Source organism: Zootoca vivipara, chromosome 8 (genome assembly GCF_965207765.1).
Source record: "Zootoca vivipara chromosome 8, rZooViv2.hap1.1, whole genome shotgun sequence".
Classification (NCBI taxonomy): Eukaryota; Metazoa; Chordata; class Lepidosauria; order Squamata; family Lacertidae; genus Zootoca; species Zootoca vivipara.
In genome coordinates this window covers 65,440,878-65,459,176 of record NC_142591.1, presented here as the reverse complement: position 1 = coordinate 65,459,176, position 18,299 = coordinate 65,440,878, and the positions used below count along the sequence as shown (strand labels likewise).

General features: G+C 38.0%; 1 protein-coding gene across 5 annotated transcripts in view; it reads right to left on the bottom strand.

Annotated features, from left to right (window-relative positions):
- Positions 1–18,299, bottom strand: part of VPS13B (vacuolar protein sorting 13 homolog B) — a 384,018-nt gene that overhangs the window by 340,277 nt on the left and 25,442 nt on the right. For all 5 annotated transcript variants that reach the window (XM_035126124.3, XM_035126121.3, XM_035126123.3 and 2 more), the window contains exons 4-8: positions 6,946–7,063; positions 6,556–6,723; positions 5,961–6,142; positions 3,334–3,508; positions 318–571 (exon numbers count right to left, since the gene is read on the bottom strand). In XM_035126124.3, the coding sequence (XP_034982015.3) occupies positions 318–571; positions 3,334–3,508; positions 5,961–6,142; positions 6,556–6,723; positions 6,946–7,063 (897 nt within the window). The remainder of the gene's footprint in view (positions 1–317; positions 572–3,333; positions 3,509–5,960; positions 6,143–6,555; positions 6,724–6,945; positions 7,064–18,299) is intronic.

Sequence of the window (18,299 nt, the reverse complement as noted above, 5' to 3'; positions counted from 1 at the left end):
TGAACACCCAATGATCAATCAGAGTCCTTGACTGGAAGAATTAAAGTTGATGCCAACACGTTTGGATCATCTGAAAACTAACAAAGTTGGCTTTCAGATGATCCACACATGTGTAGGCAGCATGGGGGACAGGGAGACAGACATATGTAGGATTGCACTGTTAAAGGTATTCAACTATATGTGAACCAGCATAATTTTTTCCCCGCAATGAGAACTAATGACCATATACTGCCATCTATTATTGTTGTCCTAACACTTAGCAAAAACGACTAGAAATATACTTCTGGTTGTTGTTTTTTTAAAAAATAAATGTTTACCTTGAAGGTAATAGTAGCCTTTGTACAATAAAATCCTATAGAAACAATGGGATCTTTAACTGCTGGCGATTTATGCTGATTCATTGTTGTTCCATCATCTGTTCCAAGGAAGTCTCCCTCTTCTTCATCATTGCCCACAATAGCAGGTACAAACGACCAGGCCCATGACACCCATCCCTGCTGATCATCATCTTGTTGAACATAAGATTCTGGAGAAATATATTGCATATCATGGCCTATTTCATCTTCTGCACCTTTAAAAAAAGCAAAGCAGTGATTATTCAGCTTGAAATACAGTATTAGCCACAAGCTAGAAACAAGAGGCATTTTACTTTATACTTATATACAACATGTATTTTAAACAATTATATGATAACCCTATTTTATGAGAAAGGCAGTATAAACAACGTGAAAAGTAGAGGCTGTACATACTGAATGGTATGTGATATGTTGCCTAGGCACAGGCCCTGTCTATACATATTTATATTGGATTTAATATTATAATGTAGGTCATAATAAAAGCAGACAAAGTCTTCAACAACACATTCCTACATGAGTAGCAACCGAAGTAGATGCTTTTGGCTTTTCTACCACTGCAGTGGAAGCATAGCTCAGAGCTACGGTCCAGATGCATATTTTTAAAAGGAAAAACCTCACATTGTTATAAATGCCCTTTCCCCACAAATAAAACATCACTATATTAGTCTGAATTAGCTGGTGGTCTCATAGCCGAACATGATAGGAACTGTAGGGATTATTTTTGATTCCTATGTCAAGAGTGACATGGCATATTAATCGGACAAACTGATGCCTTAGGCCATAATTTTTCTGCAAGATGTGTAAACCCTTTAAAAGTACTGTGCCTCCAGAATCTTGTGCTTTTTAAAGAGCCTATAAGAAAGACCAATAAAAATAAAGGCAATGTAAATTGTGAAAGCAGCCAGCCTACCCTAGTTACCGGGACAATGAAATCAAATATATAAGGGCTCCTTACAGCGAGTCAGACCATCTAGGCCAGGATTGTGTTCTCTGACTGGTAGTGCCTCATGAATCTGTCCCAGGGGATTTCCTTAACCCTCTTCAGTAAGCCCTGAATAGCTTGGGACCAGTTTACTTACATGATAACGTTACCCCATTACGTGCTCTCTCAACTGCTTCGATCTGCAGAACGTATACTATTACAGGTGCCACATAATACCGGTACTCATTCCACTGTTGTATAAAATCAATCTTTTAGTGTGGCAACACCTACACTTTATAACTCACAGCTTCTTGACATCAGACAGGCATCTTCTTTGTACAGTCGTACCTTGGTTCTCAAACAGAATCCGTTCCGGAAGTCCATTTGACTTCCAAAAACGTTTGGAAACCAAGGTGTGGCTTCTGATTGGCTCCAGGAGCTTCCTTCACTCAATCGGAAGCCATGGAGGCAGCATTGGACGTTCAGGTTCCAAAGAATGTTCGCAAACTGGAACACTCACTTCCGGGTTTGAGGCGTTTGGGAGCCAAAACATTCGAGTCGCAAGGCGTTCAACAACCAAGGTATGACTATACTCCTTTTGGCACCTGCTTAAAACATTTTTGTTTAGGCAAACCTATCCAGGCATGTAGCTGCCGATGTGTTTTAATCTCTTTTATTGTTAATTTTAATTATTTCAAAATGTTTTAAATTGTTTTTAACTGGTTTTTGTTAATAATCTTAACATTTCGTGTAAACCACTTAAGCGGTTTTACTACAATCAAACGGTATATAAATATTGTTAAATAAATTTGGGATTCTGTATGGGGCTGCAGGAATCATCATCAAAAACTGCCTCCTTCCCCATTCCATTGAAAAATGCTTTCTGTTAGCAGAGGTGGCACCATGGGATACCACACCAATCTGTAACTACATTATTTCTTGCAAATATCTCATTTTCACACACAAAAATGACAGGTTGTGGCAAACAACCATGCCTACATACTGTAGTTAGGTTGCATTTTAGATATTATTAATACTACTGTAATGAGGTGTTATAAATAATAAAAAAGAATACTTAGTACATAGCTTCTGACGAAAACTGCTCTACTGACTTATTAAATCAGTTCTTTAATAAAGTTAGCTGATGTGACTTGAGGGCTGACTACTTCCAAATAAATTAAAATATGGGATTTACAGAATAATCTAGAGTATCAGAGCAAGATTATTCCAGGTACTTTTAAGGTAAGAATAAGAAAGAATTTTGAACTGTTTACTTCATGTTTTGGTACATATTTTGAAAATGACTGGTGGCTATCCTTTAGTACAAAGGCCCTCAAACTCAGTTACAGAGCTCTTTTAACCAACCCAAGAAAAGAATCAAGCCCTTAATACAACACAGACCACAATCAATTTGAAATATTTGTCATTGCCTGAAGAATAATACAGTAAACAATGTTATTGTTCGAATGGATTATAAAGTTCCAATTTAACCTTGGAAAAATTGTTCCATAAAAGACCAAAATGAAATGGTTAATATGGAAATTTGTTCTGCCTTCACAATCTTACATATAGCTTCTCTAGGAAGCTAACAGAATAATTACTTGTTATTTAAACCATAATAAGAGAATTAAACATGAAGTTTTGATTATGTCTTTAAATTGCCTCAAACCAACCTACAAAATTGCCCAAGAACCTATGTAACAACTAGTTTTGCATTATCTGCACTTGAAATGTTCTTTCTCTGCAGGGCCATCTTCAGCATGCCTGGCGCCCTGGCGCCGTGGTGCGGCGGATCCCTCCAGCGCCCCCGTCCCGTCCCGTTTCCCAGTGCGGCAGAGGCGGCCCCAGGTCTACGCGTCTCCGAAGAGCGGCCTGAAGCCGCTGAACAGCTGAGAGGCATGCCTGGGGCCGCCTCCGCCGCGCCTCTCTGCGGGCGCAGCGGGTGCAGCAGCGCCCCTGGTGGCCTGGCGCTCCGCGCCACCGGACCCGGGCCTAGAGACGGCCCTGTTTCTCTGACGCTTTTGGAGGATTGCGAACGAATTCAATCTGTTTTACCTGAGATGTTCCCCAAAACATCCTTAGTGTGACAAACCAAGTCTTCATCTTCTCCATCTTTAAAGTTGCCTATTTCTCCATAGTAGAGTGAAATTCCAAGTTGCATTATTCGAATAAACATAGGGAGTTGTTGATCGGTAATGGAGAGCTTCAGGGTTTCTACTAAAGTGTGGATCTGCAAGTACAGAGAAAAGCACTGAATTGGATCTGAAGAATTGTAGAGCTGGGAGGGGCCCCCTAGGGTCATCTGGCCCAATCCCCTACAATACATGAAAGGAAGAATGAATGGAACTCCAATTGTGCAACAATGGATCCTCTGGAACCGCCTAAGTGGGCTACCGGAGTTGCAGGAGGACAGGGAAATTACAAGAATTCAGCTGAACTGCCTTGCACAAGCAGTAGTGCCTATCTCCCGCAGTCTTAGATGGCGACCTGTGCATAATAAGGGATAAATTCTGTTGAGCACAGTCAGACTTAAACACACATATAGGACCAGGCTCCACATAAGCAACAAGAGACAAAATTCAGATTTTAAAAGTAAATGTTAATATACATCTAAGGCAAATGAAGATTGTAATTATGAAGTATGTTAAACATTGTGTTGATTTCATTTTTAATGACAGATATTCCAGGGTACCCTGATGAGGAACTGTGGCCACCAATAGAGATAACCAGGCAAGTTATTTATAAACATAATTATAATTATGCTCACACTAATCTATGTTCCCTGGCATGCTTTTTATGCTACATAACTCAGAATTCATTAAAACCATCTATGTAAGTAATGAAGGAATAGAAAACACAGAAATTCCTTATTAGAACCACAGCACCAATTGACATTAGTGAAGACTGTGTCAATATTTCCATTATATGCTCTCAGAAGTTTGTGATTCTGTCATTACAATATCCCCTCTGCTAAAACCTGGCATGAAAGTTAATGAACAAGCCCACAACTGAACTTCATTCCTCGATCAAAAACAAAAATTTGGCAAACTTTAAGATTAAGAGAGAGAGAAGGCCAAGATTTAATATTCTGCTTACTTACAATGGCCACATAGTACCGCAGTGAAGTGCATTTAGCATGTCAGAGTTTATTATGATTAATAGAAGACAAGAACCTGTTTATGTTTCAGAAGCTGCTGAGCACAAATCTCAAAATGACTTTAGTTGTCATCTCTTTCCATCTAGTGTTACAGTATGCATAGCAAAGTTGTAGACAAATTGAGAAAATATCAATTCAAGAATCTGACAAGTAATTTTGTCTATAGTGCTTGTCTTAGGCTTTAGGACAGGTGTGGGGAACTCAGGCTGGGGGCTGAATGCCTGGTCCTTGATACTCTCACCAGTCAACACTGCTCCCTAGGCCAGCTTCATTCCCTCCTTGAGTGTTTTTGCCTGGCTGGAATGTGTCATTGAGCTGTGATAATGGTTCTTGCCTACCAAGGTGAAGCCCCAGAAAGTTGCTTGTGAGGCAATGCAGCCCTTGGACTGCAGAAGGTTCCCTACCCCCGTTTTAGTACAGTATTTAAAAACTAATGCATGCAATGAAAACTCTGAAGATATAAGACAGGCATAGGCAAACTCCAGCCCTCCAGACATTTGAGACTACAGTCCCCATCATCCCTAGCTAACAGGACCAGTGGACAGGGATGATGGGAATTGTAGTCCCAAAACAGCTAGAGGGCCGGAGTTTGCTTATGCCTGATCTAAGAGAACATTAAGCTTGGATAAATGCCACAGAGAATGCCAGATTGATAGCTGTATTGATTAGAGAGAGCCGTACAGATCCTGAACTACTCTGGATATCCGTTTCCAATCCTTGGCTTAGAAACAGGAGAAAGTTTGTTACAGTTAAACAAACTGAAACTAAACTGAATAGCTTTAAGTACCTAATAATGAATTGTTAGTCTGAATTAAGACCCTACAGCCACATGCTACTGGATAAATGTATGTGCAAAACAACTCCTATGCAGCATCTGGCATCAATAGTATCAGGATAATTAGCTGCACACAGGGACAGATAAACTACAGTACTCGTGGGCACATCTGGAAACATGTTCAGAACAGACAATACTTCGCTTTCTCAATCTAATTTCAAAAATTCACAAAAGATCCACAGTAAATGCTGTTATGAGCTTTCAGATTGCTCCGGCACCACTGTTCCCACATATGTGCATCCTCTCTTGAAGTAGATTAGAATACACAATCTCATTAAAGACTATTAAGTACCTTGAATTGCATCATAAAATTTTTGAATTCTCACTTATCTATTACCCCAATCAGCCTTTTTATTATCCATACAAGCACCAGAATTAAGTATGCAAAAGCTCACACTATGAAGAAGTAACTAAATTAAGTAAGATGAATTAGCCACACTGATGCTAGAAACTGCATCTCAAAAAATGGATAGAATGGTTGAAGTAACCCGCAAACTACTCTTCCTGGGACACAAAGCCTTGAATGGCTATAGCCACCCAATGTTCACATCTGGAGGCTCAGAAATGAGTGGTCCCCAAAGGCAGAGCAGAAATTAATCTGTTTTAGGTGGTCGATTTTTATTTTTCTTAGGAGTACATGGTGAAAAACAATTCACACATCAAATTTAAAAGATCTAGAAATGTACTTACTTTAATAATGGATGGCATCTTAGAATTAAGATTATCGTAAGTGAAATGTAGACGAGTTCTGAACGAACACTTGTAAAGCAGGGGATCTTGATAAAATTCAATCTTGCCGCTAGCGTTCCTTTTGTCTAGGCAAACCGTGCAGTCAGAAAAATTTATCACCTTCCTTAGGACCAAATCAGTTGCTTTCAAAAGGAAGAAAAATGTTGCTCAGTTCTTAGCAGATAAAACAAAGTAAAAATTATGCAAACGCTCGTATTTACTTCGCACTACTTAATACATAGAAACATTTTTAAAGGACCCTTCACAAGTTTAACATATCCAAAGTTTTATTCAAAACACTGGAGAGACTGCAGGAGTGAGGTGCTTTCAAATGCTGCCTACTTGGTATCTACTTCAAGTGTGCAGAATCTGAAAAGCTTGAAGCTGTACAATGCACTATGTTATAAGAACTCAATGGGGAAACTCAAGAGAATAAAGCTCACCTCTAAAATAGATAAACATTTGTCTCTCTGGTCACTTTTTCTGCAAAATTATTTTAGAACATTATCGTAAAAAAAATGTACAATGTCATTTAAAAATTCAATAGTCTGCTTACCAGATATATCCATGAACGCTCGATCCCAAAATTCATCCACTGTGTAACATTCTGCTGAAGTGATATTGACTGACAGAACGATGTCATCCTCCACGTATTTGAGTATGAGATTATTGATGACAATGTTGACATTGTTTATAACCCGCCAGATCAAACTCTGTACATAGCCTAAAAAGAAATCATGGTTTTATTAAACCCTTTGCTTGGGAGCCTTACTAGCAAGTTGCCAAATACAGGAAAAAATAAAATTGCCAGTTGAAGAGATATCAAGTGTTTAAACAACACAAAACAAAACAAAACATCAGGCTTTCTGTGCTTCAAGCAAACTAACAACCGCCAAAAGAACAGAGTCCTTAAAATAACTAAATATATATTTTTATCACAAAGCACCTGGTGGTAAATCTGGATCAGGAGTAGCCTGTTGAATTCTTCTTGGTTTCACTGCTGCTTTTGCACTTTCCGTAGTACTACGATTTGTTGAACTTGAACCACAGCTTTCATGATCATCCTATAAAAGTTAGCAAATGTTCATACTGAATCCACAACAGGGGAAAAATTGTGGGGGGAAATCATTTCATTTTTTAAAAGAAAATAAAGAATAAAAAACAGATTGCTTGTGAAAAGTAACAAAGCTAAGAAAGATATAAACTAATTAAATATGTAATAGGAAAAGGAATGAACAACAGAATGGATACGTTGGGGATCTAATACTGTACTTTAGAAATGAAAGCTGTTGACTACGAAATAATGAAAGCAAACAAAAGTCCTAACAATTTTACAACTGTGCTCTATAATTGCTTATCCCATTTTAAACATTTTATAATGGTTGGACTGACTGGTGGACAGAACAGTTTCAAAGAACTGAATATGCATGCTCAGAGGGAGTTATGGCTTAAATTTCTCAAACTACAGTTACAAAATCGCCACAATGGCCATTTGTACTTGTTCACAGCAATACAAAAGGGTACTACATCTATACAGTGTAAGATGCCTAGAATTCTCCCTTTCAACGGAAGTATCTCTTTTTAATATAAATATATTTAATATAATAAACAAAGAACCTTGGTATTTTGACACCTCTTTCAACTCCTTGTATTTGTTGATGTGAAAAAGTCATTTATGCAGTGCTATTTTTCCAGAAAAGTAGGAGCCGGAACTCACCATGACTCCCTCGTTCTCTTACAATGTCAATGGCGTCCACCTGAGAGGTGCCAGAACTGAGTTCTGGAGAGTTCTGGCTGACAAAAGCCCTGTATTTATGTTTATCTCTATTTAATTAATATTTGAATAATGTGGGATTCAAAAGGAATATTTTAAGGCTATCAAATTCTGGCCCTGTTTGCACATCATAGGAAGCCAGTCTAAAATACACTATAGTTTATCATGAAAGAGCAGCATATAAAGCCTGCTGCTCAAAGTGTAGCCACACTACACCTACTTTTGACAAACCAGGAGAAAACTAACTGCAGCACTAGCTTAGCGTTCGGTGCAAAAAAACACGCTTGCGCTTTGTTTCTCTCAAAGCAATCCATGAGAGGCAGCTAAGGTTTGTCCTTGAACTCCTTCTGTGGTTTGTTTGGGATAGACAGAAATAAAAAGTACTGGCTTCTAAGGAATGCTATAGTAGCACTCTGCCCCACAGACCTAATAAAGCCCAGCACAGATCCCAATTTAATATGTGAGACAGTCTTCCCACAAACCATGCACATCTGCCCCAAACTGGATGTCATATGTGGGGCAAGCACAGATGTGGCTGTCAACAGAAAATCAAAAGCCTCAAACCGTACTCCTGATGGTTCACTGGCAAAGAAGACTTTCTGTCACTGCTTATAGGCTGACTGGCAGTGAGAACAAGACTGCTGGGTACCACAGCTGACCTCTGCCCAAAGAGGGCATGAAGTCACCAACTATCAGCTAAGAGGCAGTGATTCCAAGGCCACAGGGTCAGCCGTGCAACCAAGATTCCCATGAAGAACTCAGTCGCACAGCCGATCCCTGCAGAAAGCAGGTTTGAGTCACCACCACAGGCGGTAACTTCAAGCCTTGCTTGGCTTGGAAATTCTTCTGTAGCACAGCTTGCCACCTGGCAAAATGGGACCCACTAGCCAGATCCACTTTCCTACCTGTTTTAGATGATGGCTGATGTGATATGCAAACCAAGTTATGCTTGTTCTTATCTACATGGGGGCGGGGGGAAATCACCCCAAAGTGAAGCTCTCAAAATATTATTTTTTAAGTGAACAACAGCTAATGATATCTTTAACACAATATGTAAACCCTAATTATTACAAGACAACTCGTGTGGCCATGACCTTGCAAGAACTATTTTGCTATTTAGACCTTTTATGTCAAAGCAATCTGCAGTCATACATATTTCTGCTCAATGTTAACTTTGAAAACACACAATTAATTTTTGAAACATATGTGGCTGCTCACAAGCCCAGAAATAAAACATGTTCATTAAAAGTTCCAAGTTAACTGCCAAAACCAGCATAATTATGAAAATATTTAACACTGGGACCAACTGAAATCACATACTGCATAGATTACACTGATGTCATGACACACTTCCCAGCCAAAATGCACTAAAACTACTACAGTCTAATAAATCTAGGTCACAGCATATGACAAACATTTTAAAGTTTAAGAAATGTAAATGATATTTTCCCATTTCAAAATCCATTTTATCAGCTTGAATTCAAATACAGGATTTCATAAAAGAAAAGGCTTCAATAACTGTAAGAATTACTCCAAAAAAACTTTAGTTGTGATTGTAGGTGCCTAAATCTGAAAGAACTCTAAATACTTTTTTCCTATAATCGTTTCCCAATCCACCTCTCTCATATTTACTTTTGCCGAGTTTCCCCCTGTAACTATGGCATTCATGATGAAGCAAGTTTTTAAAAAAACAAAAAACCAGACAAACGTTAATTTTATAAATATTAAAGTCTTTTTGCATTGACACTTCTGGGACTGCCACCTGATGAAAGGTGGCTAGTAAGTAAAATGGAAGGTTTCTCAGTCTGCATGACTATTATTGGAAATATGGAGAAGATAAAGGGGTTGTCAGTGCTTACAGTATTTGAGGGATAGCCCACGAAGGAGAAAAGCTGGTTTCAGAGGTAAATAATGCTACTTTGCCCAATATTTATTTACATATATTACGCTTGTATATATTTACATATATATTATAAACATACAATATACCATATTTTTTCGTGTAAAAGATGCTTTTTGCTTTTAAAAAAAGGCAAAAATTGGGTGTCGTCTTATACACGTCTTATACCATGTTTCTCCAAAAATAAGACACAGTCTTATATTTATTTTTCCTTAAAAAAAAAAAACACCACGGTGGCTTATTTTCAGGGGATGTCTTACTTTCGGGGTATAGCTTATTTTCAGAGAAACACGGTACATGGGGGCATCTTATACACAGAAAAATATGGTACCACTGTATCTTTTTATATATTTATTTGTTTCTGCAACTCCAAAGTGCTCTCCTGAGACAGATGCCAGTGAATAAGGGCTGCAAGTTGATCTGATGACAATATGCCAGCTAACTTAGTGTTATGCCCACACATGCCAGCATCTTATCCTGCATTTGTTAGCACAGGTCCCAGTAAGTTTCTGAAATCGTTCTGTGGATTTGAGGCAGGAGCAGGAAAAACAGCTATCTATATGCATTAAAGAACTAACCCCTCTTCATGCGTGTGTACCCCCCCTTTCTCTTTCCTATTGCATCCTCTAAATAATTATTGCCCTCCTTCATGTTTCCTGAGACAGAAAGCGGTTTCGATACGGGAAGGGCAATCAATGGGCTGTATCCTCAGTGGATCAATTTGGCCTAAGATCCAAAAGGCCTCAATCCCAAGTTGATAGAGCCAGGCCTTGGTACTTGCTTCATAAGTCGTAAGCAGAGACAAGTAGCATTTTTAAGTGGCTTAACATTAAATAAAATGTCCTGGATTACATACAAATCAAATAACTGAAAACAAGATTATTTCTGCTCAGTTGTTGCCAAAAATAATACCAAAAGCTAAGGCACACTAATGAAAGCATAGACATTTGGAAAAATAATCATCAGTACTTTAAAAGGCTTAAACAGTTTGATGCTATGCTAAAAAATATAAATCACAAGGAAGCACATTAAACACACCAATTTCAAATGGCACTGTCCCATGAATACAGATCAGCATAGAGTGAAATAAAGATGTCATGTCATTAGGCCCTTAACAGGGTTAAAGTTTAGAAGCTGGTCCCAGGGCCATGAATTCACTTCTGCAACCCCTATCCACCCCCACAGGAATTTCCTCCCACTGTCCTTAGCCATGGTTCATCATGGTTTGCACCAGCATGAACCATGTTTAATACAAACCCAGAGGATGCACACCCCATTTAATATCTGAAACTCTGGTTTCAAACTGGTTACAAGCAGTTTTTACTAGTGCAGTAAGTGCTCCTAGGTTTTGTTTATTAAAAAAGTAAAGGGAAGCATCAAGTCCAATCCTGCAATGCTGGCAATGCTTCGCCATTAGAATGAGCTGCATTTGAAAAAGGAGTCCTGTGGCACTTTGAAGACTAACAAAAATTTCTGTGCATGTTTATTTAGAAGCAAGTTCCAATTTATCCAGTGTAGCTAACTTCTTAGGAGATGTGCTTAGAATTGCCATGAATTTTCACGGGCTAAGGCTAGAGTTTACTTCTAGACGCAGTTTTTCCCTGATTGTATCACTGAAACTCTCTGCCCATGCAACTTAGAAAAGCTATATCGCATTGTAGCTTGAATCAACTGTATTTCCATTTATTAACATTCATAACAGCAAATATTTTTATTTAAAAGAAATCAATGTAGATCTCGGTTCAAATAGGGGTGAATGGGAGAAATCCTCTGTAGTCTACCTTAATTCAAGCCACACTTTTCCCACGTTTGTACCAAAAAAAAGGAACAGAAATGTTGTTCAATATATTTTAACTTGTGTAAAACATGTGGAGGGCTTGTTTGGGGGTGTGGGGAAGAAAGAAAAAAAAGTTGTACAATTGGAAAGGGGAAACCATGTCAAAAGTGGTGGAAATAATATTTGAGTTTTGTTTAAAAATATCAACAGATACATCAGTTCATTCAATGAATATCTGTGTTAATAAATTAATGTACTGTTGTGCTATTATGGTGGGACTGGACATTATAAGCTGACCTATAGAAACCAACACTTGCTTACCAAGCCTAGCCATCATTTGTAGCCACCTGCTGAAAGCTTACTGTGCTGTCCTTGTTCAGTTTTTTGAGGTGTGGCAAAGCACTGAGATAAGAACCTGATGCTTTTTCCTTTTATTTTTTTCTACTCCCTCAGACTTTTCTGATATAAGTTGATGGTCAGATATTTAGCCATCCTCATAACCTTTCTCTGAATATGTTCCGGTTCACCAATATACTTCTGGAATTGTGTCAGTCAAGCAAAATAGGAGTTTGGGGAGGGGTCACTGGGGTTGAGGAGTCAGGAAAGATTACTGTTGCATTAGGTAAATTTGCTTGTTATTCTCTGGATCCAACCTAGTCTTGATTACTGCACTCTAAATTGTTAAGAGTTACAATATTTATTTTTGGATGCTACATAATTTGTATAGATACATAATCATCCATTAAGTGTAAATAATTTCATTCAAAAAGTTATGCACAAGGTTGCAAGATTTTACAGCCTACATGAAAAGCAATATTCACATGTCTCTCTCTCTCTCTCTGCTACTGAATTATCCAGATTATTTTGCCATAATTATAGCAAATAAATAAATTTCTTTTATTAAGTACTTATTTCAGATGAACCAAGAGGAATAATGGGTGGGGGGGATCTTCAAACTTTAGGAAATGGAAAAAACAAAGAGTTGCTTTCCAGTATTCAACTAGGTTTACTAAAAATATGGAAAGCAGGGTTAACAGAATGGAGTAAGAAAGATTTACGAGTAACATAGGGGAAAAGGGAAGTGTGGGAAAGTAAATTTTTGGAAGCATCTTCCAATTTTCATACATAATGCCAGATAGAAGCAGCTTGGGGAGTATTGAGTGTTTACAGAGAAAATAATGTAAAGTTTCAAATTAAAGCAAACCATAGTAATAGCCTATAGTAAAGGTAGAGCCAAATTTTACTATTATAGTATTATTCTGTCATTATACCCTGTTTCTCATATTTTAAGACATACCCATAAAATAAGCCATAGCAGGATTTTAAGCATTCAAGGAATATAAGCCATACCCCAAAAATAAGACATAGTGATAGGCGCAGCAGCAATGTCGGCCGCGGCAGGAGGAGGAGGAAAAAAATAAGACATCCCTTGAAAATAAGCCATAGTGGTTTTTTTTTGAGGAAAAAATAAATATAAGACGTGTCTTATAATATGAGAAACACGGTATATGTTAAAATTGCATTATTTCATGTTATATACTGACATTCTGCCACATGACTGACTCCTCCCACATACATCTTTGTCGGGGTACCACAAAGCTCTCCATGGTCCAGATTAAGACTCTAGTTTAGATTTCCCATTGTATGTAAATCAAGGGTAGGAATAGCTTCCTGCTTTCTAGGTTCTACAAGGCAACAACAAAGCCACATGTTTAAAGGAACAAATGAAAGAAAAGAAAGCATTCTGCTGAGCATGCATATGCATGGCTCATATCCTTTGGTGTCACTTAGTTCCTCAGACAAATACAGTTGTAGAAATGCAAGGGTAAGGCCACAAACTCAATGGCATGACCTTAGAAGTAATATTCTCACAAGTCAGAAGGAGATAATGATGTATGAAAACCAGGTGCAATTTGATAGGTATGTAGTCTACACAGATCCCAAGCTTTGTTGGAAAGGAATACAGCACACCTAATTAAAAGCAAGGTGAAATGTCTATGGAAGTCTTCATAATGTACCTCAGGAGAGCTTTAAAATAATTTGGAACGGAAACAAACACACTGAATAATAATAATAAAATATCTTGGGTCTTAACAGGTAAGTCATAGCTCATGGAGTTTAAAATAATAAGTACTGGTATGGTTAAAGGGGGACCAATTAGAGGTATTGATACTGGAGCAACAAAATGGAAAAATTAGGATCATGGGCTTTGGAATTAGGATGGCTATAACAGCTACTACAGAAATAACATAAACCTAGAACATTTACCAGGATATTTTAAATGAGAACATGCAGTACCAAAAGATGACAAAAGCCCAAATAAAGGGTGGTATGTCATTATGATCTTAAGTCCATTTACTTCAATGGGTCTACTCCTGACTTAATTGGATACCAAAATCATTTAAAAACTATATCACTTTAGACAATTATGGGTTATTGAACCTCAGCTTTGGGCTTCCTATATTTCTAGGTTGTCATAGTCAGGAAAATATCTTTAATGCCATGGAAAATTAATCCGTAGTGTATAGGTATGGAGAACTTTCCACCAAAAAATACAGAAAAGCAAATCCTGCAAATCTTGATAAACCCAAAATATTCCTGGAGATGCAGGATCATGTTTCTCAGCCCAAAAATAAATATTTTGCTAGATTTAGCAACAGCGAGTAGTAAAAATGTGCTTTAAAAATGACTCTGGAGGATGATTTGGATCAAAAGAATTTTAAGTTAATAGTGCTTACATCTGCAGGGAGACTACGTGAAGATACTGCAGGATATAACAGCACATTAAATGTGGAGTAAAGATTTAGGAACCTGTTTCTTCTAGTTTACAAAAATATAATTTGAGAGGGGAAAGCCTTAAATGAAAGAACACAGTGAGCTGATTTGCACACAATGCTAAGTCAACCTGTGTCTTGGTGTGAACATGCAAGCATACACACTCCCTGATGGGAGACTCCAGTGGATTTACAGACATGCTAAATGCTATTGTTATAAAATTAACTGATGATCTAAAATGTGTACAGTACCAAACATGTAAGAATTGCAATATCTGGGATTTTTTTGTAGCTATTAATGCTAGCCTACACATCTATTCAGAAGCAAGTCCTATTGAATTCAATGTGTGAGAAGGACTGCAATCTTACATTTTAATATACAGTCACCAAACTCTTTTTAAAAAATCTAAATGATAACCTTTAGCAACTACTTTGTGAGAGGGACTGTGGCATTCAGTGTCTCACAAAAAACTAGAGAAATATCAACAAGTTTACAATTAGAAGGCCAAGCCAGTGCTCACCACTTAAAGCAGAAGCTTTTGTCCAGTTAAGAAAATGAGTTTTATGAAGGTAATCAAAACACTGGATTCAAGAATACAAGTGATCTCAAATCCTTTAATGCTCTCCTGTCCACTTTTGAAGTGATCCCCTGACTGCAAGAGCTCGGGGCTCTCGGTTTTACAATGTGACTCATTATTCATATGATCCTTAAGTTTACCAAAATAGTTTTGAAACAGTTTTGAAAGCAACTCCCTGAGCGACAGCCAAACCAGCTAGTATGAAAAGAACTCCCACAGGCATCCCATGGCAGCATTTCAGTCAATTATATATGCAGCACTGTAAAGCTCAGCTCTATTGCCGAGTTGCCAGAAATCAAATAGTTCCATTGGCAGATCTCTAAATCAAAGGCAGGAACAAACATTAATGAATTATTCTCCGGCACATCAAGTAATTGCCAAAATACTGAAAGTCTCAATTTTAAAGCTAAAGGATGTCATATACCTTGCTTATTTCAGTTAGCATTGACAGTATCCTTAACTGGAGGGCAAGTTATTTCATGTGCTATTCTTATTTCATGTGTAATTCCCATATATTTGCAAATATCCCTTTGGAATATGCTACCGTATCTGCCTCCGAGTCCACATCTCAGTGAGATATGATCAGCCAGCAGGTCCCAACGATTCCCAAATGTATTTACAAGGACTATATAAGGATACTGCTTTGGCCTGAATATCTGTACTACCATGAAAATGAATGGCCTCAAATTATGGGTAGTGTGTAGGTGGGTTCAGACGCCTTGCCTGAGTAAAATTTCTACAAAATTTGGATTCTGGTAACTGTTCTTTTTCCATATAGTTTTTCCTCTCTTGAAATTCGTCATAAGACTCTAGGCCTTGTGAACTCTAGAGCTGCAAGATCTCCTAGGCCCTCATAGTGCAGAGCAGATTTAGCCTCTCATCCTTCTCTGTAAAAAAGGGTTAAGTTTTGTACAATGTTTGCTGATTACTATTACCAGCAAAGATTGTGTTAGCAGTAAAGACAGAAAAATAATCTGAGAACGCATAAGGCCAACACTGCTAGAAAGTGAAGATGTAGATTGAACCACCAATAGCCACAGAAAGAGTAATTACATTAGATCTTTAAAAATTGTTAAGACATGGCATTGCTTCACTTTTATTTTATCACATCTATCCTGCTTTTCAGCTCATTATCAGCCCTCAGCATAAGAGAGACAGGAGATCCCATTGCAGATCTCCAGGGAGTCATCCAGTTTGGGTTGGAATTCTTCATTTCGAAAACCCTTGATGAGCTGCACTCCACCTGCCAAAACGCCATGGGATTCAAAGGTTTCTCCTTGCCCACAGAATGGTATAAAAAGTGAAGCAAAAGCTCACAAAGACATTGAGAATTAATCTTCTGTATTTATCAGGAATGGAACCAACGCGTCGAAACTAGAAATGTTAAAAGTAACATATCTGTGTCTGAATAAATCACATGCTTCTATGAACACCACAGACCTACTGTAGCAATATATTAATTGAATCCTGACACTACTGGTGGGAAAGGATTCATTTTCTAAAGCAGTGAATCATTAAGTCACTTCATTTACTGTCTCCAAATACCTCACTTAGCACACACTGGCTTCTCTCTCTCAAAAGTTGGTTTGAATTAGGCCATTACCATGTTATTCGCAATGATGTGGGTCTCTGTTAGTTGCCACAGCCTCAAAAAGAATGCAGAGTTTTTGGTTTTTGATTTATTGAGGACAAAGCAGTGGTTACAATAATTTCTGTGTGGCAAATAAAACTAAAGTTTATTAGTCTCATGAAAAATAGATTCCACAATGTTTAAACAGCATAGAAAACACTATTACGTTTGCTGAAACATTTTCCAAAGCACTATACATTTAATCTCAAGGAAAATCACTGTTTCCTAACATTTTTTTTTTGCATCTATCTACATTGATTCTTAAATTTCTTACCCAATTCAGTTGCAAAGAGAAAATTCCCTTAGTATGTTACACCTCTGTTGTTTTACATCTTTCGCTAGCACTGAAGTGCTACTTAAATAGCTCTTAAATTTCACCACGGAATACAGAACAAGCCTTGTTCTCATGTGCTGTCTTTCACACCTAGCTTTTGCCCACATATGGTGGTTTGTTAAACCACAGTTTTCTGAGCAAGCAGAACATATTAAGAAACGTAAATTGTTCACTCTCAAAGGAACCAGTAATTTAAAATGTCTTACGTGAATGGTTACTTTTATTCAGCAATAAAATTAGAATATTCTGCACACAACCAGCTACAAACTTATTTTTTCTTTCCTACAGTGTTCTAAAATCAACTTCCAGCAATGGAAACAGGTTCCTGCATTAAGTCCTGGTATTAAGTTCCTGCATTAAGTCTATCACAGGTGTAGTACAGAATATAAGACTGTGTATGCATGCTTATGTGCAACATTCATGAAGCAGCGAGACTATGATAGAAATAAAAGTTGTTGTTGTTGTTGTTGTTGCTGTTGTTGTCTGGCAAATATCTTGCTCTGTGAGGAGTGGTTAAAACAAAGTTTCCTGGTTTGGGTATCATGGAGAACTATGGTTAATAAACCACTATATCAATGCTAAATCTAGGCATGCCAAAAAGGAAGCATGCAGGAACACAGCTTGTTTCCCTTTCAATAAACCAGAGGTGGGGGGGGCGCTCTGGCCCACAGGCTAAACCAGGTCTGCCAGGGATTCAAATTCCACAGCCACCTAACTGGCATTTATTTATTACCTGACTTAAGGTTCCAGAGCAGGTCACAACAATTTAAAATTCAAGATTAAAAGCAATTAAAAACAAATTGCAATCACAATAACTGGGTGGGTCATAAAAATATACATTTCAAGTGTCATGGGTCAGGGTAAAGAGCAGCATAAAGTGAAAAATGTAGAGTAGATATATATGTGATGATAGTATGGGGCAGGTAGATACATGGTTGCCAATAAAAATTGGAAGCCTTAAAGTGCTCTCCTGGTTGTGTATTTGCAGGGGAAAGCACCCACTGGCTTCCCAAAGGAACTCCCTCGGATACATAATGTCTGCACAAAGCGCCCTGCATGAGGGAGTTCTGCACAAGGAACCCCCTTGTGCATCTAATCACTGCAAATAGTGGGGACTTCAAAGCAACCAATCACCTGACATCATTGTGATATCAGATGATTAATGGGCATTTGGCAGACAAGGATCATGAATTAGCCATACTACTTCTAAGACTGGGAAATAAAACTTTGCTGTTGTTTTACTAGTTTTTAAAATATCCCCTCACCCTTTCAATGCATGCTTATGGGGAGAGTGGGATTCATTTTTGTGTTCATCCCACATTCCATGACCTTTCTACTTATGACAGACTGGGACAGACCTGAGCTGGAATAACTCAGTCGGTAGAGCATGAGACTCTTAATCTCAGGCTTGTGGGTTCGAGCCCTGCGTTTAGCAAAAGATTCCTACATTGCAGGGGATTGGACTAGATGACCGTCATGGTCCATTCCAACTCTACAATTCTATGAAATACTGGGCTCCATCAAGTACCTACC